Source organism: Podarcis bocagei (genome assembly GCF_964188305.1).
Source record: "Podarcis bocagei genome assembly, chromosome: 5".
NCBI lineage: Eukaryota > Metazoa > Chordata > Lepidosauria > Squamata > Lacertidae > Podarcis > Podarcis bocagei.
The window spans coordinates 6,213,941-6,239,279 of NC_138129.1; the positions used below are offsets into that span (position 1 = coordinate 6,213,941).

General features: G+C 42.5%; 1 protein-coding gene across 1 annotated transcript; it reads right to left on the reverse strand.

Moving 5' to 3' along the window:
- Positions 1 to 1,311: 1,311 nt before the first annotated feature.
- Positions 1,312 to 25,339, reverse strand: STMN3 (stathmin 3). Its single transcript, XM_081196772.1, has 5 exons — positions 24,969 to 25,339; positions 11,380 to 11,475; positions 8,921 to 9,096; positions 7,236 to 7,427; positions 1,312 to 1,616 (listed from the first exon to the last, which is right to left on the reverse strand). Exons 1-5 carry the CDS (start codon positions 24,985 to 24,987, stop codon positions 1,557 to 1,559), a joined length of 543 nt encoding a protein of 180 aa, XP_081052898.1. The 5' UTR covers positions 24,988 to 25,339; the 3' UTR covers positions 1,312 to 1,556.

The window sequence follows — 25,339 nt, forward strand, 5'->3', positions numbered from 1 at the left end:
TTACAATTTTGAAAGCACAACACTGCCTTAATTTCTGCATTTTGATTGTTTTAATACCACGAGCAAGAAGGAGGGTTATTAATTAAGTGAATAATATTGACAACTGATGGTGCCAAGCATCTATTTTGCTATTTAAAGTTGGGTAATTTTTGGACCCAATTGTTTTAGGGGAATGTGTATATTGGCTCCAACAGACCTTTGGACTGCTGAAGATTGTATCTGAACATTTCTACTAGCTATGCAGAATCATAAGCTTTACTTTTGGTGGGGAGGCACTATTGAAATAAAACTATTCAGTTGCTTTCACGTTTGTATCTCTGAAACGTCACAATTAACACAGCTGCACATGTTCTACCATGCCTCCCTGTTACTTTTCCTAGGCAGTCTCCCCTCCTTACTTATAGGAAGTTACAACGATCAGAGATGGTGACAGAGGGTTTTATGTCCTTTACAATATAGTACCTGAAAAAAACAAAGGTGTGTGATCTGTACTCCAGTTCTGCCTCCTGTAATGCTACTGACAAGATGCTTCCATCCTTAGGGGGAGGTGTGGCTTACTACCATATTTAGTCCTGCACCTTGTATCTTTTATGATGATGTGAATAGTCAACGTGAAATACTGGTATCTGAAATACTCCAGATTTCAAGATACCTCTTGTTTACCACAGAACTTTTGATCATGCAGTGGCCTTGCCTAGCCAGTTTCTTTGCCCTGAAGAGAAATCTTGTGAAAATAAAAGCATAGTTCAATTCATAGGCATGATTAGGTCTGAGGCTAAACAGGCTCTGAACTACTAAGTTAATTTACCAACAGCTCCAAATCAGACAACAGAAAGCAAGGAATAAGCTGCAAGAGGCTCTTTCTAACCAAATCCCTCAATCATCCAGTCCCTACTTCAGCCACAGAGAAAGCTAAGGGCATAGTAGGTCCTTTTCACACATTGCAGAGTGGCAGACACATATTGCCACTGAAGCAATGCCCAGCAAGAAGCCATAGCCAATACTGGTTCAACTGTGTTGCCCTCACTTTACATTTCAAGTGTACTTTTAAAAGCTAGATTTATGTCTTTAAAAAACCCTGCAGCATGTGAAATTGCCCATTACCCTACTTGTCAAGGACAGGCCTCTCTTTGTCCAACTGCACACTGTTGCTTCACTTGAGACAACTACCAAGAGCAGCCCATGCTTCATAGAGAACAGTCCTCACCTTCACAACATTGCCAAATATGTTCAGCCTGTCATCTTAATTTTTGTGCATTAGTTTAAGGTTTATCTTTTTTTTTCCTGAAGAAAAGCCCGAAGAGAAGCTGGTTTATGGATTCTATATTTAATGTTTGTGGACTAGTTGCTATTCTGCTGAGAGGCCCCTAGGAACCCCCACGAGTTAAGGATACAGAGAGGAGAGAGATATGAAGCTTGGTACACCAGAGGGAAGGGGGGGGGGAGGGAAATGGAAATGGAGAAATCAGATGTTGCCTCATCTAGACAAAAAAAAAAGTGTTGAGTTTTGTTTGTTAGTTATTAGGAAGCAGGTGCTAGTTGTGTAGAAAAGCCCTTTATCCAGAAATCTCTTCCCGCTGCTCCTTGTTTCTGCGCACCTCAGCTGCGTGCAATTCCTGAAAGAGACAGAAATGAGATGCAGTGTGAAAAGTATCCATGGCAGCTGATGCTTCCTTGCTGGTCTCAAGCAAATTTCAGTGGGACAAACTTGCTAGTCCGCTGCAGAAGAAACAGGGGTCTTTAGGCATCTTAAAGACTAAGGGTTATCTCCAACTAAGACCTGCTCAGAGTAGACACACTGAAATCAATGGATTCCAGTAACTTGAGTCCTTTGACTTTAATGAGTCTACTCTGAGTAAGACTTCATTGGCGATCACACTAAAGACCAAACTAGATCTTCTAGTGTGAGCATTGTGATCAGTTCTCCTGTGGTTTTTAAAAAGGCAAATGCCCTGGGAAATAGGGTGGTGGATCAGGGCTGTGGTACTGAGGGAAAGGGGCTTGACCCTTTCTCATGTGTATTTTCCCCATCAAAATCACTCATTGTCAAGGAGCTGCTCTGTGTTCCATCATAGTATCTGAATATTTTTCTCCATGGGGAGCAGCTTGGGGGCTGGGGGTGGTCTGTGTATTTGGATCAGGGAAATGGGCCTGGGGAAAGGACACAAGGGAGGCCTATCTACATCTAACCATTCCATTATAGTACTGTAGTTGCATTTGCCCTTTAAACCTCCCCAGATCATTTATTTCATTTGTTTGGATTTCCCAAAGTTTATATATCAATTGATTATAATAAAACCTCGGAGCGGTCATGGGTCTCTAGCTGTCTCACCTACTTGCACCCTCAATCAACAACAACAACAATCTTTATTACGGTCCAGAGACCCAACAAAACATTACAAATCAATACACAGTTCATACAGCCCACCTCCAGGTTAATCAAGCATTTTGTTTAGAATATAGGGCTCATTTGTTCTTGCAACCACCGATAAAAACTTTGCCACTGCCAACGTTCTAGCTTTTGTCCGGTCTTTCAGTAGGAACCTGACATAGTGAGCCTCTGATTTTCCTGGGAAAGGGACCAGCAAGGGTAGTATCAGTTCAGCCCTGGCCTGCTCATACTTTGCACAATGCAACAAAATATGATTTATGGAATCGATGTCTTGAGCACACGAGCAAAGTCTGTCCTGGTAGGGAACTCCTCTCAACCTACCATCCAGCACTGCAAAGGGGAAGACATTTAGTCTGGCTTTGGTGAAAAGCCTTCGATAGTTAGGTACTGTCAGGTTTTTGATGTAAGATGTTAACTCAAAGACATACCTATATTGAACTCCTGCTGCCAGCGGACTACAGACTGCGTGCGACCGAGATCGCAAGTCACTGTGTGCATTGTCCCATAATCTTTGCTTTAAAACCTTTTGGGACAAATCCCAAAATCAAAATTTAACAACAGACGGCAGACTCCCTAAAACCTTTTTTGAAATGACAGACAATATGGACTTGATTGACATTTGGAGGACAAGGAACCCCTTGGGTAAAGAAGGAACCTTCTTTTCTGAGGCCCATTTGTCATGGACACGAATCGACCAAATTTGGATATCTAGAGGGCTGGCCCCGAAAACGAGAAAAGTGGAAATCTGCCCAAAAACCTGCTCCGACCATAATGCCTTAAAAATGGAATTGAGACTTTTCCCAACTGGATCCTTCAGATGGAGAATGAATGACACCTTGCTAAGAGATCAAGAGATCGTTAAGAAGGCCCAAAAAACGCTAAAGGACTACTTTGAAATAAATTTGAATACTACGGTGGAGAAAAGAATAATCTGGGATGCAAGCAAAGCTGTAATGAGAGGGTTTCTGATACAACAGAATACAATAAAGAGAAAATTTTGGAATGGAAAAAAGGAAAAAATTCTAGAGAAAATAAGTGAAGGAGAGAAAAAGCTGAGAACTAATCCGAAGTCAAAAGAGGTGCTAAGAGAGATCAAATTCCATCAAGCACAATATTCGAAATTGATTAATCAAGAGATTGAGTGGAAAATCAAACAAATGAAGCAGAGATCGTTTGAATCAGCAAATAAATGTGGAAAGTTGCTAGCTTGGCAATTGAAAAAAAGACAAAAGCTAAATACGGTTACAAACTTGGAGATTCAAGGAAAAATAGTTCAGAAACCAGAAGAAATAAGAAAGTGCTTCCACAGATATTTCAAAGAACTTTATGCACAGGGGCCTCAGAAAGAATCGGAAATAGACCAATTCTTGAGGACAAATGGACTATCCAAAATAAGTCAAGATAAAAGATCAATGCTCAACAGTAAAATAACTCAACAGGAAATTGAAGGTGCCATCCAAAATATGCAACTTGGCAAATCTCCAGGCCCAGATGGTCTCACCTCCAAATATTATAAGACTCTGAAGGACTGTTTGACACAACCGTTGTTGGAGGTTTGCAACCAGATTATGGAGGGGAGAAAGGCACCGGAAACGTGGAAAGAAGCATTCATCACATTGATTCCCAAGTTAGAGAAGGAAAAGACTCAGCTTAAGAACTACCGTCCCATCTCACTCCTGAATGTGGATTACAAAATATTTGCAGACATTTTAGCAAGTAGACTTAAAAACGTATTAAATGAAGTAATTCACAAGGACCAAGCAGGCTTTCTCCCTGGTAGACACATGTCTGATAATACCAGGAATATTATTGATATATTGGAGCTGTTGCGAATTAGAAACACAAGGGCTGCTTTAATCTTTATTGATGTGGAGAAAGCATTTGACAACATTTCTTGGATGTTTATGAAGAAAAACTTGAAGGGGATGGGAGTGGGACGGGGGTTTGAAAATGGAATAGAAGCAATTTATTCAGAGCAAAAAGCCAAGTTGATAGTGAACAATGTGGTGTCGGATGAACTTCTAATTGAAAAAGGGACACGACAGGGGTGCCCTTTATCCCCTCTGCTATTTATTTCTGTTCTGGAGGTATTGCTGAATATGATTAGGGAGGACCAGCTGGTGCAAGGTATAGAGGTCGGAGCGAAACAATACAAACTGAAAGCCTTTGCAGATGACCTAGTCTTGACAGTACAGGAGCCAGTATCTAGCACAAAAAGAGTTTTGGAACTTATTTTGGAGTTTGGTCGGGTGGCGGGATTTAAGTTAAACAAACAAAAAACTAAGGTTTTGGTCAAAAATCTGACACCTACAGAGATAGAGGGGTATCAGAAAGAGACAGAGCTAAGTGTGGTTAAAAAAGTGAAATACCTGGGGGTATACTTGTCCACTAAAAATTTAAACCTTTTCAAAGATAACTATGAAAAATGTTGGTTGGAAATTAAAAAAGACTTGGATATTTGGTCAAGATTGAAACTTACCTTGTCAGGCCGAATCGCAGCTATAAAGATGTGTGTTTTGCCTAAAATGCTATTCTTATTTCAGACCCTTCAGGTCGTGGACAGAATGGAATGTTTTGGAAAATGGCAGAAGGATATTTCTAAGTTTGTCTGGCAGGGCAAAAAGCCCCGAATAAAATTTAAAATATTAACCGACTCAAAAGAAAGAGGGGGGTTTGCCCTGCCGGACCTAAGGTTGTACTATGAAGCTGCAGCCTTCTGCTGGTTGAAGGATTGGTTCCTGTTGGAAAACACCGATGTCCTAGATCTGGAAGGGTTTGATAATGTGTATGGTTGGCATGCATACTTGTGGTATGACAAGGCGAAGATTCATAAATTGTTCAAAAACCATATTGTCAGAAAATCAATTTTTGCCGTCTGGATGAAGTACAAGGATTTATTAGAAAGCAAGACCCCGAGGTGGCTATCACCTGTGGAAGCCAAGATTTCTAAAAAAAAGCCCAATATGGAGGCCTACTGGCCAAAATATTGGGAACTGATTGAAAGAGTTGGAGATAATTGGAAGCTCCAAAGCCAGGACAAATTAAAAGGTAAGGTGCGAGATTGGTTACATTATGCTCAAATTCAAGAGGTATTCAAAATGGACAAAAAAGTGGGTTTCCAGTTGGAGAAATCGAAACTGGAGACGGAGTTACTAGAACCAAAGACTAAGGTACTTTCGAGGATGTATGACTTGCTGCTTAAATGGAACACACAGGATGAGACAGTTAAATCTGCTATGATAAAATGGGCACAGGATGTAGGACACAACATTATGTCTGAGGACTGGGAAAGGTTATGGAACACCGGTATGAAATTCACGGCATGTAGTGCCTTGAAAGAGAACATTATGAAAATGGTATACCGGTGGTACATGACCCCAGTCAAGTTGGCTAAAATATATCATCTTTCTGATAATAAGTGTTGGAAATGCAAGGAGGCAGAAGGGACATTCTTTCACCTCTGGTGGACCTGCCCGAAAGTAAAGGCCTTTTGGGAAATGATACATAATGAGCTGAAAAAGGTATTCAGATATACCTTTTCTAAGAAACCAGAGGCCTTTCTTCTGGGCATGGTGGACCGGAAGGTGCCAAAGAAGGACAGAACCTTGTTTATGTATGCAACCACAGCAGCTAGGATTCTTATCGCAAAGTTCTGGAAGACACCAGATTTACCCACACTGGAGGACTGGCAGACGCAGCTGATGGACTATATGGAGTTGGCAGAAATGACTGGCAGAATTCGAGATCTGAGCGAAGAAACAATGGAGGAGGACTGGAAAAAATTTAAGGACTATTTGCAAAAACATAAGTTGTTTGAATGTTAAGATTGCGCACGATTAAGAAACGTTATGCTTCTGCAATTTACTTTAAGTAAATGATAAAGTAAGTATTGATGGAAAAAAATGAGACAAATTAGAAACAAAATATTATGTTTATTTAAAGAGTTAAAACGAATTTACAAATTTTTGAAATTGGTAACATAATAGATACAAAGGTATAATAAGTTGGGAAATAAGATAATAAATTGCTGAACTGGTTAGAATGATGAATGCAATGCTGAGAGGATGTGAGGAGGTCCAAAAAGATGTTGAAAAAATTTTACAATGATTTTTTCTTTTTTTTCTGTCTTTCTTTATATATATAGAAAATGTTTCTTGTATATTGCCGTTTAAACAAATTTGTTCACCTATGGAAAGAAACGCAATAAAAAAATTTTATAAAAAAAAAAAAAAATAAAACCTTTTGGGCGCCTTCGTAACCCAGGTAATACAGTTGGGGGGGAGACAGACCAATAGAGGTGGCTTTTTTAGCCATGGTTTTCTGCCATTTGCTGACAAATTCCTCATTGGTCAAATGTTGGTACAGACCCTTCCCTAGATTAAACACTGAAATCCTGAGCCAGTGTTTTAGGGCAGCCCACCACGCTCTAGCTGAAATTGGGCATTCACCAGATTCCAACAGAAGTACGGAGTTGGGGACGCAGTTAGGTACCTGCAGCAGAGATCGTATAAATTTTGCCGGAAAGCCATCTAGCTTTGGCAGGTCCCCATTACGCCAGACATTTGCTGCATACAGGAGTTGGGAAACGGGCTTTGCGCACCCTCAATCTAATGTATGAAACTATTAAATTTTTTTCTCAACATGCAACAGCTGCAGCAAAAAGTAGAGTTCATTTTGTTAACACAGTTTTTAAGGTGCCTTTGAGTGGAACAAAGGGGCTCCACAGAGGAGGCTCATGGTCCCTGGAATCACCTGTGATATGAAACGAGCTGGGGCATGTTCTTCATATGATAATGATACTGGGAAGTGTGGGATTTGTTTGGTGTGAGCCTCTGGCACCTACCTTCTCACGGAGCCGCTCCCTCAAGGCAGCTAGATGAGCTTCACGGATCTCCTTGCTCAGCTCCATCTTGTAGTTGAGCTTCTCCTCAGCCAGCCGGCTGAAGTTGTTGTTCTCTTCTAAGGCCTTGTGCAGCACCTCCCTCTCATGCTCCCGCTTTTCCGCCAGCTGCTTCAGGACTTGAGCTTCTTGGCTCTACAACGCAACCAGCAAACCAGATTAGATGAAAAGGCTCCTGAATAACCAACTGTCGGTCAATGTGCCTATGCATCATCTTTTTGGGTGGAGTTTATCACAATGCCTGGCTACCCCATACCAGATAATATTGTACATGGTATCTATTACACATGTTCTTATTGCAGGAGTGGCTTAACCCCCAGAGGCTGCATAACAATGTGGGTGTGATCACCACCACTGTGTACAGGACACACGAGTCCTGCTCCTCTGCTGATCTGTGTAGATCAGCTAAGGAGAGGGGATTATCACCCCCTTCTCTGCACATTAAATAATGGTTCTGATGTCTAGGAAGGGGGGAAATTGCACCCCCATGAAGGTGCTGGGTTGAGTGGAGACTTTCAATCCTTTCTGCCTTGTCTACTTTACTGTGTTCCTTTTTCCCACTGCTGCAAAAATTGGTGGAGTCCTGATAGAGGTAGGGAATTTACTTGGAGGTTAGCCACTCTGCCCTGTCAGTTCCTCTGTTGCTTTCCCCTCCCCTCAGCTCCCTTGCATGTGTGGTGGAGCCTTATATGTTTATCCTGTTTCTCTAATAGCCTTTAAATAGTTTAAATCAGGGGTCGGTAAGTTTATCTTGCCTGGGCCGGATCGGTCCCGCGGAGATCCCTCTGTGGGCCGGATTGCGCATGTGCAAGTGCACACACCCGCGATTTCTGGCATCTGCACGTGCACAGATGCGATTTCCAGTTTCTGTGCATGCGCAGACACAATTTTTGGCGCCACAGAAGCGAGTCCCCGCACCATGCTGCACTGGTTTAGCGCAGCGCGCAAGCGGGCAACTCAGTTCAGGGGCAGCTCATGGGCTGGTCAAACGACCTCCACGGGCCGCTTCTGGTCCATGGGCCTTAGGTTGCTGACCCCTGGTTTAAAACATCGGGTGTTTCAATGTTCATAATACCTGTGTTTACAATGCTGCATTAGCCAAATTTACACCTGCAAACCAGGTGGGTAGTGTTTGGGAATAAAACAGGTATCTGGAACTTTGCTCTCTATCCACTGAATTTATTTATACTACCATCTAGGATTTGTCTGTTTCTTAACATTACTAAGTTTTTTTTATTCCTTCTGGGTCAGCTAATCTTCCAGTTTGTTTCTTTGCACTAGGTGTAATTTTACTCATGACCAGAGTGGAAATGAGAAAGGGATTGGGGTATGAATATTCAGTAATGATCTTTCCTATAAGCTGCAGCATTCACTAGGTGAAACACTTCAGTCACATAAGCCCTTAATGTTATTGATAATGCACTAGTATTATTTATGACTTGGTTAGTCTCCTTCAAGAGAGAGGGACAGGTCTTCATTTCTCCTCTGCTCACATACATTTCGGAAGACTCTGAACCACAGAATTGCAAGGATTTTCATAAGCCCTCAGCAGCACAGGATTTTAGCTCTAGTCAAAGCATTCTTAGAAGGCATTCTCTTCAATGGCAATTCCTTGACAATCCCATTACCTTCCTCCTCTCTTCTGCAGCCTCCAGCCTCTTCTGCAGCTCTTCCAGGGACAGGTCCCTCTTCTTGGGGGGAGAGGAGAGGACTGGGCTCTCAGGGGACAAATCAGAAGGTGACTTCAGAATCACTTCAAAGCTCTGGCCGGAAGCCCTCTTGTCCAGCTGCTTGACCTCCATATCTGAGCAAGAAGAAGACACGTACCAAAAGGATGGAGGGGTGTGAACTGTAGTGTCAAGTAAGGTCCTAGCAGCTTAGGCCCTGACCATCTGAAAGACTGCCTCCTCCTCCTTTGCAGATCCTCTCAGGTTTCAAGATCAGCGGGGGGAGCCATCTTGATATTCTGAGGGTTGCGGCCCAGGAAAGAGCATTCTGTGTGCCAGCTCTTAAGCTGTGGCATTTCCTCTTCAGAGGTGCATCTGGCACCTTCATTGCATACCTTTTGTCATGCTAAAAATGCACCTCTTTACCCTAGACTTTGACACATGAGATATGCAGATATATTTTAGAATCCACCCTAGTCTTTGGGTTGTAAATTGTTTTAACTGACTTCAATATTGTGTTTTAACTTATTGTAACCCACCCTGGAACCTTATGGAGAAAGGCAGGTAAGAAATCAAATCAAATCAATCAAATCAAATCAAATCAAATCAAATCAAAAAATCAATAAATAGATCAATAAATAATAGTTCTGTGTCATAACTTTTTCTTCATTGTAGCTGGAGCAGTTCTAATGGTCTCTCAAATACTCTTTCCACATGTATGAATCTTTAGGATTTACGAAAGTGCAGAGTCCTCCTTAAGTATTAAGGCTGGTTGCAACTAATCCTGCATAGCTGATTCAGTTCTGCATGCTAATGGTACATATGCTCTACAACCAGTGAAAGTTATCAGCTAATGTGAGTGTTGTGCAGCCGCTGTGGCTTCAGACTATGCCACCAATGCCAATCATGATATATCACCCTCTGCAGTGGGCTAGCAACTCTTGGGGAATGAACGAGACCCTGCATTGCTTGCAGGTGTTAGGCATGCTGAACTCTGCAGGGGAAGGGAAGAAAGCAGGGCAGAAGGAGAGGAGACTTCCAAGGTGCAGGAGGAACTTGAAGTTCATGAAGAACTGACTCAATCTCTTCAACAGATAGCTTGTGCTCTCTCTGAGACTTACTGATGGAAATGCCATGGATCAATATATTGTTCTTAGTGCACCCTTGAGGTCTGCTTCCCTTTTTCCTATCACAAAACGGGCTGCCTGACACTAAAAAACCCCTTGCAATATGATTCTATGGAATTTCGAATACAGTAATAAAATAGCACACCTCCACAGTATACAAAGGCTGCAATCTTGAGCACAGTTGGGACACTAAATTCCCACCAGCTTTAGTAGGAATTAAGCAGACAAATGCTTGAATCACATGTGTATGTACATCACTGGATTACTCACTGCTTGATGACTTGCAACTGAATGTGCGAAATGACTTGCTTTGTTTAGTTATTCTATTTATATCACATCTTTCTCAACAGAAAAACTAAAAAAAATATCAAAAGAATGTAGAAGAAAAAGTGTGTCAAAGTAGGCTTGTGAAAGGAGCTTCATTTTCCCTCTCTGTTTGCTACACTTCAGAATGGCGGCCTTCTAATGGAATTGGAGCGGAGTGGGAACTTGTGGGCAGTTGTCTGGCAAGCCCCTGGAATTGCCTTCCTATCCCTTTATCTCCTGCAGAATGGCCAGCCACGTCTTAATTTAACACACATACTCCATATTACGGGAAGCGGGTGGTGCTGTGGGTTAAACCACAGAGCCTAGGACTTGCCGTTCAGAAGGTCGGCAGTTCAAATCCCCGCAACGGGGTGAGCTCCTGTTGCTCAGTCCCTGCTCATGCCAACCTAGCAGTTCAAAAGCACGTCAAAGTGCAAGTAGATAAATAAATAGATAAATCTGGTGGGAAGGTAAACGGCGTTTCCGTGCGCTGCTCTGGTTCGCCAGAAGCGGCTTTGTCATGCTGGCCACATGACCCAGAATCTGTACGCCGGCTCCCTTGGCCAATAAAGCGAGATGAGCGACGCAACCCCAAAGTCGGTCATGACTGGACCTAATGGTCAGGGGTCCCTTTACCTTTACTCCATATTACATGCCCATTCAACCACTTCCGAGTGCAGAACTGGCACTTTTATGAGTAGTGCTCATTCTGCACTTGTAAGGAATTGATCTTTTAGTGTGGCAGCAGCTACCCTCTGGAACTCCCTGGTCACCGACATTAGGCAGGCACCTTCGCAGTACAGCTTTCAGCATCTGTAAGCCTACCCAGATATGAAAAGTTGGACATCTATTTAAATACATAATTTTATTTTATAACCTACACCTTTAACTGCTGATTCTATTTGTTTTTGTTTTGTTTTTTTAGGTTAACTTGTTTTAAACCCTGACTTTTAGTGATCAGTCAGGTCAGCAGTATGAGATACTTACCTCCATATTGGTATATGGTATTTGGGTGTGGCTGGGTGTGGAAACAGGAACAGATCAATGAAAGCAGAGAGAGTTCCTTCATTTTCTCTTTGTACGCTAGAAAGACAAACAAAAAAAAAAACCAGTGAGCAAAGTTCTAATGGCAGCCATTTGCTATTTTCAGAGGACATGGAGTAAAATGTTGACCCACGCCACAAGCCTGGGTTGTTCTTTAGAGCTATTTCCAGAATCTCAAATGGAGAAAACCAAGAGTGTTTGGACACATTCACCATAAAGCAAAATGGTAAAAGTAGCTCTCATAAGTAAGAAGAGAGCGATCATTTGAATGCCTCACATGCATCTTTGAGCAGAGTTTTCAAATAGCTACATTCCCTCATGTCTACAAGAAAATACCTTATAGTTAGAAAAATAGATGGGTTGTATCCAACTAACTTTTACTCAGTGCTGACCAACTGAAATGAAAAGATAGGCATGTCCATTCATTTTGGATGCAACCCAATGACTCTTCTATTCATTTCCATGGGGCATCTGCATGGGAAATTCATTGTGGATTGTGCCCCTGGGTATTCATCTCCTTGCTCAGGTAGGCTGTTTTTCTCTTTACTAGAAACAGCTTTCTTTCTGTCCATTTCAAAAAAACCTGTGTTGTCCTATCCAGGGCAATCCACTCCTCCCCTCTCCCATTTTCTAATTCCTCAGACAAATCTGATAGCAATTAAAGGTGCACTGTGGAACACAAACATGAAGGCCATTGAGAAACATCTGGCTGACGTAACAGGGTGAGTTTTCTGCTTCATCAGCTCAGACCCAGGGATCAGGGCAGCATCACAGTCAGCCACTTGCCAGGTTGAATAGTATTTCTTCCTGGGTGAGTAGCTTACCAAAGTCTTCAGACAAACTGCTATCTGACCCATGCGGTGGGATTCCTCTGGTACTTCTCTCCACCATTAGGCTAGTGGTCTATTGTTTACCCTTCCTCATAACACAAAAACAAGGAAGAGTAAAATGGAAAGAAATGGGCACCAGAAAGAGAACAGCCAAAATGAGCTAGTCAATGGACAGACAGTTGAATTATGAATTGGTTCTAAATTGCTTTTGCTGAGTGCATGTCTGGTTCCTATACTACTCTTATAACATCTGTTGAAGAGGAGTCCTGATTGGGCAACTTTCCACTTTGCTCCTGACTTAGTGTTTAGTGACACTGCCAGTTGCCAACCCTTTCACACTGGCATTAGTGTAACAACATGAGGGCCAGCCGTATGGAAGCGGCTCCTGTATCCTTGAGGTAATTAAAACAAAAAGTTTGTGGTCCAGGGAAGTAGGCCCAAGTCTGGCCCAAGTCTGGCCAAAGTTATTGTTTGGTTCTGGACAAGTTACTTTCTATTCTGTAAAATGGGAATGTCAATGACTTACTTTGTGCGGACAGGGAGGGGATTTGCAAGTTTAAGATTGCTTTATCTTTGCAAAAGCAGCAAAGTTATAAAACAATAAGCAAAAGGATATTTTCAGACAGAAAACTGAAACATACAGAGTTCAATGTCATAGAGTAATGAATGGCAATCTTATGAATGGAGTTCATAACAGGGATTCTACATATCCATAATTAGTGGTGAATAGTCTCTTTAGTAATCAAGTAGCAAGATCATCTGGGGATCTCATGTCTCTCAGCCTCTATCTACCAAAAGCTGCCAGTAAACCAGAGCACCTGCTGACTGCATCTCACTGTATTAACAGAAGTAAGATAACTATAGTGAGATGCTGGCAGCCAGTGCTCTGGTTGCTAAGTCTCATGGATAAGACACTCTGGATAAGTTAATTAACCTAAATAATATATATTCTGTATTCTGAAATCTTGTTCTGAATTGCTTAAAAATTATCAAGGGGAGCCCCCGTGAGAAGTCAGGAAGTTGCAAATTTAACAAGATATTCAAATGTACTTACTTGTATGACAAATTTAGGAAACATACAAAATCCAAAATTTGCTTTTAATGTTTGGCTCATCTCTAAAGAGCGTTCTTGGCTGGACACAGCACTGCCATGTGTGACCAGCAAACCAATCCCATCAGTTTCCTTGCTTCTTTTGTTTATTTTTGTGTAAGGCACTAAGAAGAGCAAGTGAGTCAGTTGAATATGTATGTGTGTGTCACATGTGAATGTGCATAAATTCAGGAAAGAATTCAAAAAAGAACCAAATGCACCTTATTGCCAATGTAGGTTTTAGGGGCCAACTTAACTCATCTGATTTAAGCTTTGCGTGTGAAAAACAACTCAGCAGGCACAAGCAATGCATATCAAACCTGCATCTGCAGCTGGAGGCAACATATGAATAATGGATTTTTTAAAAAAGCTGGGCTGAGCAACTGTCCCTGCCCCCTACAATCTCCATTTGGGTCTTGTATTTAAAAGGTCCTGCCAAATACTGCATAATCTCAGCTGCTGTGTCTTCTTGCCTGCAAGCCCAATGCTGGGGCATCTTTCCGTCTCAGCCCCAGCCTGTCCCCAATTTTGTCTTTTGTATTCTCCTCCTGTCATGTAGTGAAGCCCCCTTCTCCTTCATCAATTAAGATAAAAGTGGGAGGAAGACAAATGCATCCCAGCTGCTGTCAGCAGCCTAATGAGATGAGGAAAGCAGGATGTGTACATCTCCTGGCATTTCAGACTCTCTAACTCCATCTTGGCGCCAGCGATCAGCAGCAATTAGCCGATTCCAGTCAACACAAATTGAGGGAGGGGAGGAGTCCTTCTCTTGGCTGTGGATGTACTGGGGAGTCAGGGAGAAGCCACAGGGGAAGAAATTTGGAGCAGCTTTTGCTCCGAACTCAACCCCTTGCAATTAAATGAAGTTTTAGCCGAGTCTTCCAGCTGGAGCCATGTTTTGTCACAAAGCAGCTTTGGGAAATGCAAAGAGAGAGGCTGTCCTTGCTCAGGGCTGCTTTCCCAGAGCCAACCTGGCCTTCCCCCATCTCTGCAGGCACAGAGTCCCTGCACAAAATCCCTTTGGTCTGCCATCCACACGCAAGCAGAGCTCAAGGCTGAAGGTGAAGGAGCTGTTCTTCCAGCACCACTTCTGGCTGAGTCAGCTGCCACACAAGCCCGACAAAGGGCCACCCTTAATGAGTTTCTACCACAGATGGGAATAATTTCCATGTAAGAAACGTCAAATCACTTGCATATGCATTGTTATGTGTGTTTATTTTGCAGCTTGTACTGTCTGGATTCACTCAGTGTTAACTTTGGCTGAAACGTAGCTCACTTTGGCTTTAATGATTTTGTATGCCACATTAACAACAGTCACACACAAGGCACAGACAGCAGGAGAGCTGCTCAATGGCCATGAAGGTCCACTAGAGCTTCATGTGAGAAGACACACCTCTTCTCTTTAGCCTTGATTTAGCACTTGCACTATCCCCCTCCCCTGAAATGAAAAACAGCAACTAAGGTTGCAATCTCATATACGCCTTACTTAAAAATAAGACCCAGTGAAAAAAGTGGGACTTATTACATTTGAGTAAACATGTATAGGACTGAACTGCATGTTTCCCTGCTTTTAAATTTTGAAATGCTCTCATAAGCCTACCATAATTTATCCACCCAACAATATTTCCCCCCCCCTCACATTTTATGACATTCTGCCTTTTAACAACTCTCTGGAAGTTTAGAGTATTGTACTCTTTAGCCACCTTGTTCAGGAAAACAGTAAATAAAGTGTTTCAATGAGAAACTCATCGTATTAAGAGATCTTGTGAATGGTCACTGGGACAAAATATTATTCAAAAGGGTATTTGAAAAGACCTCGAGCATATTGTCAAATCCCAGACAAAATCCCAATCAATAAAAAAATAACAGTAGCTCCCTTAGTGTTTGGTTTTCTTTGTTTCAAAGTGGTTGGCTACTGACTCACTACATTGCCCAAATGGAGTTTCCCTGCAGCAAGATGCCCCAAAATCTAGTTAGTCCTGTAATGTACAATTTTGTGACAAGATCTGTAGTCACCACTTAAGGGACAGTCTGACCTGTAATTTAGAAGCTGCCCTGAGTGGCTGAGGTAACCCAGTCAGATGGGGTGTGTGTGTGTGTTGTTGTTGTTTTGTTGTTGTTACTATTACTATACAGTGGTACCTTGGTTTATTAACAACTTGGATTAAGAACACTGCAAACCCGGAAGTAGGTGTTTTGGTTTGTGAACTTTGCCTTGGAAGCAGAACATGTTGAGTGTGTTCAATTTGTAAATTGAGTCCCCTGCTGCTATGGGAAAGCACGCTTTGCTTTAAGAACGCTTTGGTTTAAGAACCAACTTCCGGAACGGATTAATTTCGTAAACCAAGGTACCACTGTAATTATTATTATTATTACGCAATCCAAGCCAGGCCAAGTTGCTTTGGAGGTTGTTAGGACCTAAATCAATTGACAAGTTGGTTTGGAGCCTTGTTCCCTTCCGAATCTACAATTCTATGTTCACAATTCCCTAAATAACATTGATCTTCACAATCGTCCTCTAATGCAAGCCAATATTAGTACCATTTTACAGAGGTACAAACTGAGGCTATTTGCAACTTGCTCAAAGCCACCCAGAGAAGCTAAATCTGAGCTGGCATCATAGTCCAGTTCTCCAGGCTCTGAGCAAGACCTTGTTCAACAAGCTACCTTTGCTCTTGCCTTCCTTTGTAGAAGTGGGGTGATTGGAATGCTGTGAACAGGCTATGCTTGCCCCAGGGATGATACAGGTCAACATAATGTGTGGGGAAGTACATAGGAGCCTGATGGAAAACTTAGTGTGCTGATTCTTTGAGTGATGTAGCCATCTCCAGGATTTGCAGCATTGCAAGGTCAGCTGCCTAAGTTCTGATAATCCTCCGGGGGCATAACTGAAGGCAACAAAGCTCCAGTTCAGAAGCACTTATAGATTTATAGATCAAAAAGTCAATAATGCATAAATGGGGGTGGGGGCGAGAGGACAGGAACAAGGGAGGAATGTGAGCATATGAATAGTGATCCCCAAGGGAAAACACACACATTGCTTTGGAGTCCTTGTATGATCAAGGTAGAACAACGTAAGAACTATGCTGGCTCTATAATGGGAAATGCATTAATCGTTACTTGAAGAGATCTATCAAAGTCATCTCAAGGGGGAACTAGTCGATAGTTCACTTTTCCTTTAGACAGATGGACACAGTAAAGGCCATCCAGGAAGCTTCTCTGACCTTGCTATTGATTTTCTTTGTAAACCACACAGCTTTGTTGCCTCACTAAGATGCCAATGGGGCAAACTGCTGCAAATGCCTGATGGGTGCAAACTAGCAAAGTGTTCCATGTGCATAGATGCAGAAGGTGTGTTGCTTGGTCCTTCAAGATGCTGGGCAATGCACTTGCTCAGTTTTCAGCTGTTTCAGTCCAAAGAGGCCTCCTTCATATTTCTTCGGGGTCCTATATATTGCTCCTGCAGCTACTGATGCATTATGAAAACACAGATAATGGATTAGAATTGTAATTCTGATCAAATTTGCAGATGACACCAAACTGGGAGGGGTGGCTAGCACCCCAGAGGACAGGATCACACTTCAAAACGACCTTGACAGATTAGAGAACTGGGCAAAAACAAACAAGATGAATTTTAACAGGGAGAAATGTAAAGTATTGCACTTGGGCAAAAAAAAATGAGAGGCACAAATACAAGATGGGTGACACCTGGCTTGAGAGCAGTACATGTGAAAAGGATCTAGGAGTCTTGATTGACCACAAACTTGACATGAGCCAACGGTGTGACGCGGCCGCTAAAAAAGCCAATGCAATTCTGGGCTGCATCAATAGGAGTATAGCATCTAGACCAAGGGAAGTAATAGTGCCACTGTATTCTGCTCTGGTCAGACCACACCTGGAGTACTGTGTCCAGTTCTGGGCACCACAATTCAAGAAGGACACTGACAAACTGGAACGTGTCCAGAGGAGGGCAACCAAAATGGTCAAAGGCCTGGAAACGATGCCTTATGAGGAATGGCTAAGGGAGCTGGGCACGTTTAGCCAGGAGAAGAGGAGGTTAAGGGGTGATATGATAGCCATGTTCAAATATAGAAAAGGATGTCACATAGAGGAGGGAGAAAGGTTGTTTTCTGCTGCTCCAGAGAAGCGGACACGGAGCAATGGATCTAAACTACAAGAAAGAAGATTCCACCTAAACATTAGGAAGAACTTCCTGACAGTAAGAGCTGTTCGACAGTGGAATTTGCTGCCAAGGAGTGTGGTGGACTCTCCTTCTTTGGAGGTCTTTAAGCAGAGGCTTGACAACCATATGTCAGGAGTGCTCTGATGGTGTTTCCTGCTTGGCAGGGGGTTGGACTCGATGGCCCTTGTGGTCTCTTCCAACTCTATGATTCTATGATTCTATGAGAATCATTTAGCAAACTGTGTAATAAGTAGGAGCCCAAGGTGCTGGATAGACTACCTGGGGAACCTGTACTTCATCCATGTTATTGGGACCCATACTACTGGGGAAGAAGGTCCTATTGGCATAAAGCCCCATCCAAACATTTTATATTTTAATTATGAGCAGCTGCCAAACTCCTTCAGATGTAGAGCCCAGACAGCTGCATGGGTTACCTGCACAAAAGGTCATGTGTATTTTGTGAATATATGAAACTGATCCACGAACTCTTAACTCTGATGAAATTCTAGCTTCCTGAGAACCACGACTATCATATTAAAAAATAAAACAAGATTCTGGCTATGATTACTGCAGAGAAAACCTGGATGGTGTGTGAACAATGCCTGGTAAAATTTCAAAACTTAGAAGGGGTCTGGAACAGCCTCCCAGTGCTGGCACAGCACACATTTCTGTCCCCACAGCTTCTGTTCCTTAGTTCCTGCCGTCCATCTGGCTCAATCGCCAGGCCTCCTCATCCTTCCATTTCTTCAGTCGTTGTCAAGCCTTTCAAGAGCCTTTGCTAACTTGGATATTATAAACAGAATTATGCAAAACAAGCAAACAAACACATAATTTCATTCTGTCACAGAACAGAGAATGCCTTTTTTTGTCTGTACCAAAAGACCCGTCTGGTACATAAAAAAGACATACTAAGGTTCCAAGCTGATAGAGATGACTTAGTTCATAGAACTGTAGAGTTGGAAGGGAGTCATCTAGTCCAAACCCCTTTTGCTCCACATGGGGCTCGAATCCATGACCCTGGGATTAAGATTTTCATGTTCTACCAACTGAGCTATCCCTTCACTCTCAGCCTCTATGTGGCCTTGGTAGAACACCTCCATCTGTGTGCTTTTGTTTCTGTATCATTCCACTTTAAACAATCTATTTAAATTCTAATTCTTTTAGTTCAATAACTACTTTTTTTAGCATTAGGAGCAGACTACATGCCAGCTGGGGCTGACAGATCAAGGTGCGTACAAGGAAGTTGAACAAACCTTGCAGAGGGAAGTGTCTTTGCAAAGTCCAATGAAAAATGTGCTTCTTCAAAGAAAGAGAATGTCAACAATGAGTAATAGAAGAATGATTCTCATTTGAAATTTAAGCCAAAGGCTATATTGAATTTGCTCAGAACAAAGATAACTGTATTTGTAACTAAACCCACTGACAAAAACCAAAGCATAAACTCAGAATACAGGGGCAAAGATATTCCAGACTTTCAGTTAAGGTAAAAAAAATAGATCCAGTTCAACAAAACTAGTGTTTAGTAGACAGTACAGACATGTTCAGACTTCTTGCATCGTTTCCTTTTGTGTGAGATTGTTATAATAAGCTTGTAATAATCAGTGGCTCTTTTAGCCAAAGCCATGCTTAAAACATTTCACCTGTAGAATATTATGGTAGCTCTCTAGTAAGGACACATTGGCCATGATTGTGTGACTTATCTTTATCTGCTACAATCTAGGTCAGGTGATTTGGAAACTGAATGATCCGGATTTTTTATTGCCAGGATTGTACTAAGAACTGGAAATTTGAATGATTCTCCCAAGAAATCTTATCACAAAAGAAACTCGGCTTATGTGGAATCAAATGCAGGGCCCCCATATTGATGGATGAGGTGCACCCCAATATACAGAAACACCTCCCAGCCATATTCTGCTCTTCAACAGACACGACAGGCACAGATCCAACTGTTCTCCAATATCACTGCTGAAGAGATGGTGCCAGTGGACAGCAACACATTCCCAGGACTGCCAGGAATGGTCCGAGTTGTCCACTCAATGCAGGGTCAAACCTCACTGCAGAAAGCGTACTATTTGTATGGATTTCATACAGTAATCAGTACATTTCTGAGGATGTCTTTGCCTGTCAAGGAGTGTTCCAAAAATCTCTGGGGACAGAAGGCAACATTGAAAGGTGGTATGTGTTGAAGGCTCATGCATACTAACTAGGACCTTGAGCTGTATTGCTCACCCCCTGCTGAAACACAAAGCTAAACAGAACCATTGTCGTGCAGGAGTGGGGTAAGATGAAAATATAGACTTGGGTGAGTTTATCAAAAAAAGAAAAAAAGGAAATTAAAAAGAAGAGAAATGACATCACCATTTAACTGATAGATACGCAACACGTCCCAAGTGAGCTTGCAAAATAACTAGATATAAAGGAGGACAGTATTCTTGCACTTTGAATAGTTATGAAGAAAGAGAACTTTCAGCAAGCACAGGGTGAGAAATCTGCACCTTCCAGATTCTAAAAACAGACCCATCCCAATCCTAATGCTTGCGAGCCTTTGAGTTTAAATCGTGATTTTCTGCATGGAAAACATTTATTTTTACATGTGTACAGTTTACAGGCCACCGTACAACAAAAGTTCTCTGGCTAGCTTAAATGGATTAAAACCAGCAAGTTCAATTAAAAAAAACAAACAGATACAGCTACTACACAACATAAAATTATTTTAAAACACTGAACTTTGCAGCGGTGTATCAGTTCGAAACTGAGGGCGGGGGAATAAAATCCTAGAACAGTATTAAACTATAATTTGGTATAAAAGACCTGGGGGAAAGTAAAAACGTATCTGCCTGCTGCCAGCAGGATATTGAAATAGGTGCCAGGTGAGCCAGGGATGGGGAGGACCTTTCACTACAGAAAAGGCCCATTCTCTCATAGTCACCTGGTGTACCTTGTGTTGTCCCCAAGGGCCTGAGATGACAACATAGGATCATGCAGGGCTTTAAAGAGAAAAGCACACTTTGAATTGAACAAGTAACCAGTGAAGTTGCAAAATGCCCCTCCCAGTTAGTATTTGAGCAGCCATATTTTGCATCACGTGAAGTTTCCGGAACATTTGCAGAGACGTCCATGTGCAATGCATTGCAGTAATCCAAACAGGAATTCATTAAGGCATCCATGATACCTCTGTCCAGTTTTTGTAAGGGTGGACACACTAAAACTAAGGTGGGCACATTGAGATTAAGGTAGGCACTAAAAGTATTATTTCCTCACCAGAAGATCAGTGCCTGAAGGGTATGTGATTTAAATCAAAGGACATGGGTAGGATCTACTTGGGAGAACACAGGAAGAGCTTGTCAGATCAGCCAAAGGCCCATCTAGACCAGCACCCTGTTTTAACAGAAGTCAAATGATAAAATGCGTGCAAGGAGGACCTGAGCACAACAGTACTTCCCTACCAGCAATTCCAAGCAGGTTTCATAATCTTTTAAAGTCATGCAAGCTGGCAGTCATCGCTACCTCTTTTAGGAGTTAATTTCATAGTTTAGCTATGCACTGTGTGAATAAGTACTTCCTTTTATATGACCTGAATCGTTCAACATTCAGCTTCATTAGATTTACATGGATTTTAGCATTATAAAAGAGAGAGGAAAACTCTGTATTTACTTTCTTCACATTGTGCATAAACTTATACAGCTCTATTATATGTTCCCCTTCTCCACTTGTGATTTTTCTAACTTAAAAAGCCATATTGTAACCTTTCCTTATAGAGGAGTCTCTCTAGCCCCTTGATAATTTTGGCTGCACCCCCTTTTTTATACATTTTCCAGCTCTACAATATTCTTTTTTAGGCGAAACAAACAGAACTGTATAAAGTACTTCAAGTGTGGTTGCATCATAGATACCCAGATACGGAAAGGGACAGAAATAAATCATTATCTGGAACTCATTTGTCAGGGATCAAGATGCAGGGAGGACTGAAGAATTCCAGTGGTTTCTGAAAAAATCTTTCAGCATGATTCTGAAAGTACTTGTTAAGAATCGCATGTCAGAGGCAAAATCACAGCCAGTCAGTGCAGGGTATGTGCAGACTATTTGTTATTTAAATCCTGAATAATAATTCAATGCAGTACAGTAGTACCTTGGGTTACATAGGCTTCAGGTTACATATGCTTCAGGTTACAGACTCTGCTAACCCAGAAAGAGTGCTTCAGGTTAAGAACTTTGCTTCAGGATAAGAACAGAAATCGTGCTCCGGCGGCAGCAGGAGGCCCCATCAGCTAAAGTGGTGCTTCAGGTTAAGAACAGTTTCAGGTTAAGAACAGACCTCCGGAACGAATTAAGTACTTAACCCGAGGTACCACTGTATAAACAAATACCTGGCTGTTATAAACAATAGGTTGAACCGAAGTATTCATCAAACACACACACACACACACACACACACACACACACAGAGAGCGCCTGATATGCCATGTCCACTATGGCTCCTCCTATTCTCTCCTACCTTCTGAATATAACCAGAGAAGCACTCTCTTTACACATTAGCACAGCAATTACTCATTAGGGAGCCAAGATGGTACTCTACAGATGTTGCTGGGTTCCAACTTGCATTACCCCTGACTGCTGACCATGCTGTCTGGGACTGACGGAGTCCAACGACAACATTTGGAAGGAACCACTTTGGCTGCCCTGGTTTAAATATATTAAGAAAACAATGCTTGAAGTTTTGGGGGACAGGAAGGAGCCCAATCTAACTGTTCCCTTTGCCTTCCTTCTCAACCTCTCCAAGAACAGTTTTTCATTCTACATTCAACATTGGCTCTAATTAACAGAAAGTGTCATCCTTAAGTCTGGAAACACGTAAGATAGCGAACCAGCTCCCCTTATATTGTGTTCCAGTGAGGAATGGCAAAGAAAGACTTCTCCAACTGAGGGTATTTATTTGGGGTCGTTGTCCCCCTTCTCCACACAGCATATATCATTGCCAAAAAAGCTTATTCATCCTCTCTGTATAAAAACTCAGCATTTACTTGCATTAGGGTTGCCATACTTCAAAAAGTGAAAACCAAGACACCCTAACTTGGCAGCCCTAACTTGCATGGACCTGTCTCTTGAATTCCTCAACCGGCTGCTGGTCTGTAGCCACAGCAAGGGGACCAGCGACTGCTAAACATACTATGTATTCCATGGATGGGCTGACCAGAACAAGAGGCATGCATTCACTACACAATAAAAGTCCCATGGGATTTTCAACATATGGTACCAAATTAATTGATAATTCTCAGAGAAGGTCACAGCTATTAATTCCTATCCAAGTACTGAGGGGATCTGCATGTACCATAGGTGAACATAGTGTTGTGTGGCTTTCTGCTTTCTGTTGGGGGAGAATGTTCAAGAAGCCGTGGCCTTGTTGAGCCAAGGGACCGTCTGGGGCTAAAAGCAAGATGTTTGCCTGAGCAGAATCCTTTGGCACAGCTCAGCCGCCACTGCAGCTGAGCCTGCACTGAGCATGTGCTGTTGCTTCCCCTGCTTGCTAAGTAGAAGTGATACTGTTCTGGTGAACGGAATATACTTGGGAAGCAAGAGGGACCAAGGCAGAGAGAACCTGCTCCTCTTCCAGCTGTGGAAAAGGATATACAGAAATCTCTTGAGGCACACATAAAAATACAGCTGCCCTCCTTATCTTTCTTCAAGTGTGTTCTGCTTTTAAGAAACAGGGTGGAGCAACCAGGCAAGATGAAAAGAGAGGGGACAGGCAGTGATAAAATCTCAGCTCTATGGTTTGCATGTCTGCAAACAGGGATAACAAGCTGCCTCAAGTTCTGGTCCACCCTTCTCTTTGTCTTCTGCAAACACCTTTCTTCTTTAATCTCCTTGTTTTGATCACACTCCTGTCACCCCAGAACCTCTGTTCTTTGACATCAGTCTTATGCCAAACCTAATCCAATTGGAACGGGAAAAGGATCGGAAATAGACCTCCGAGGCAAACTGCTCAGCTTTAAAAGCTGTGCCCCACTGTCAGGAAATTAAAATGTATGGTTGGGGTGGGAGGGAAAGGGAGAAAGTACCATCTTGTTTCAGAGCACCATATGGGGAAGGCACCTGGTACCCAGACATGTCATTCCCCCTCCCAACTCCTTCACAGCAGGGCTCTTTCAGCCTTGAGAACCCTGACCAACCCTGACATTGTCATTTATTTAATTTGCACCGATTCTGCAATAAAACAATAGGAGAGGAAAACACCTATCTCCAATAAAAAAAATCCTAGTTTTACCTTTGCTTTTGCTACCTCTGTCTCTCCCATTCAAACACAATGCATTCCCTCCCCGCCCCCCAGCACAGATCAAACATATTCTTTGTAAAAGGTTTCTGGCAAATTTCTTATCTCAGGCAAAGCTGGCTCTGCACATCTTCAGACAGGGGGACCCATCACATATACCTCCCCTTGTATTTTAAAAGGAAGCAGCTCAGAAAAGGAACCGCAGGCAACACAGGGATGGGCAAGACCAGCGAGTACAGCAGGCAAGACAGAGCTTCTCCACAGCTAGTTTTTTGTGTTTGCAAAAGTATATACAGACATTTCCCCCCCCCTTTCTCCCCATCTATAATGGCTTTCCTTCATTTTCATTTTTTTTTAAAATTCAGTAAATAAACATGACCTGTGCCTCAATTTATAAAAGGTTTAAAGACCAGTAGTGAGTGGACATCACAAGTCATCTATTGTCTATGTAAAGAGACAACATGCTTCTTCCCAGCCAAATTCCATACGCTTAGCCCCAGCCTTTTAAAAGAAAAAAAGGAGAAGATACATGTTTAGGAACTAGAAAGCAGGTGGATGCACACACAAGTGATGGACACACTGTGAGCTAAGCTGTTCCTTCACCTCACCTACCAGGCCCTGTAACCTGGGAGGGCAACAGGGTGCAGCTATGCAGTGGTGTCACAGCCGCTGCAGGAAAGGATTGTCTAACAGCATTGGGTTTCATTCAGCGCCATGGGCGGACCACTCCCTCTACAGCAACTGCTGGCTAAACAACCTGCCCTGATTCTACTAACCCAGATGTACAATTATTATTATTTAAATGTCTTTGCCTCTTTGTTCTTTTTATCCCCTTCCTTTCTACCATTGCCAATCCACTTTTACAGAAACTGGGTTTAAAAAATTAGGCAAAACACAACCAGCCAGACAAATGGATTTTTAACCGTATGCATCAGAGAAAAAGAGATGATTAGATAACATGTATCAAAGCTTGGAAATACACAATTCTGAAAGCAAGAGAAGACAGTGATGCCTGCCCGGCTACCGTCTGTATAGCATTGCAGACAAGCCCCACCTTGAAAAGAAGAATGGAGAATAACACTGATCATTGCAGATGGGTTCCTTCTCAATGATGCAGCTGCATATAAAGAGGGGGGAAAAACCCCTTGCTTGTTTTACCTGAGACAGTGCTGGCCATGATGGTGAGATGGGCAGTGGAGAGGATGCTGCAAGGGAAGATGCAGAGGCAGCGAGGCAGGAGACTGGCTTTTCTGCTGAAGTGCTGCAATGCTGTGGAAGAGAGGAAGGTCTGACTCAGCTCTAGGGGGCTGTGGCTATCCAAGAAGGGAGGAGAGAAAGAGAAGGAGAGGGGGAGAGGGAGAGAGGCGAAAGAAAAGGAGAAAGGGCTTGAAATACGGAAAATGAGTTCCCAGTTCAGAATATCAATGGGCCTCGGAGGGCAGCTTTTGATGCCCAAATCTTTTACAATGTCAGGAGTCTGAGAAGAAACGCAGAGCCTGTTAGCAAAGGGGATAGTTAGCAGACACGCC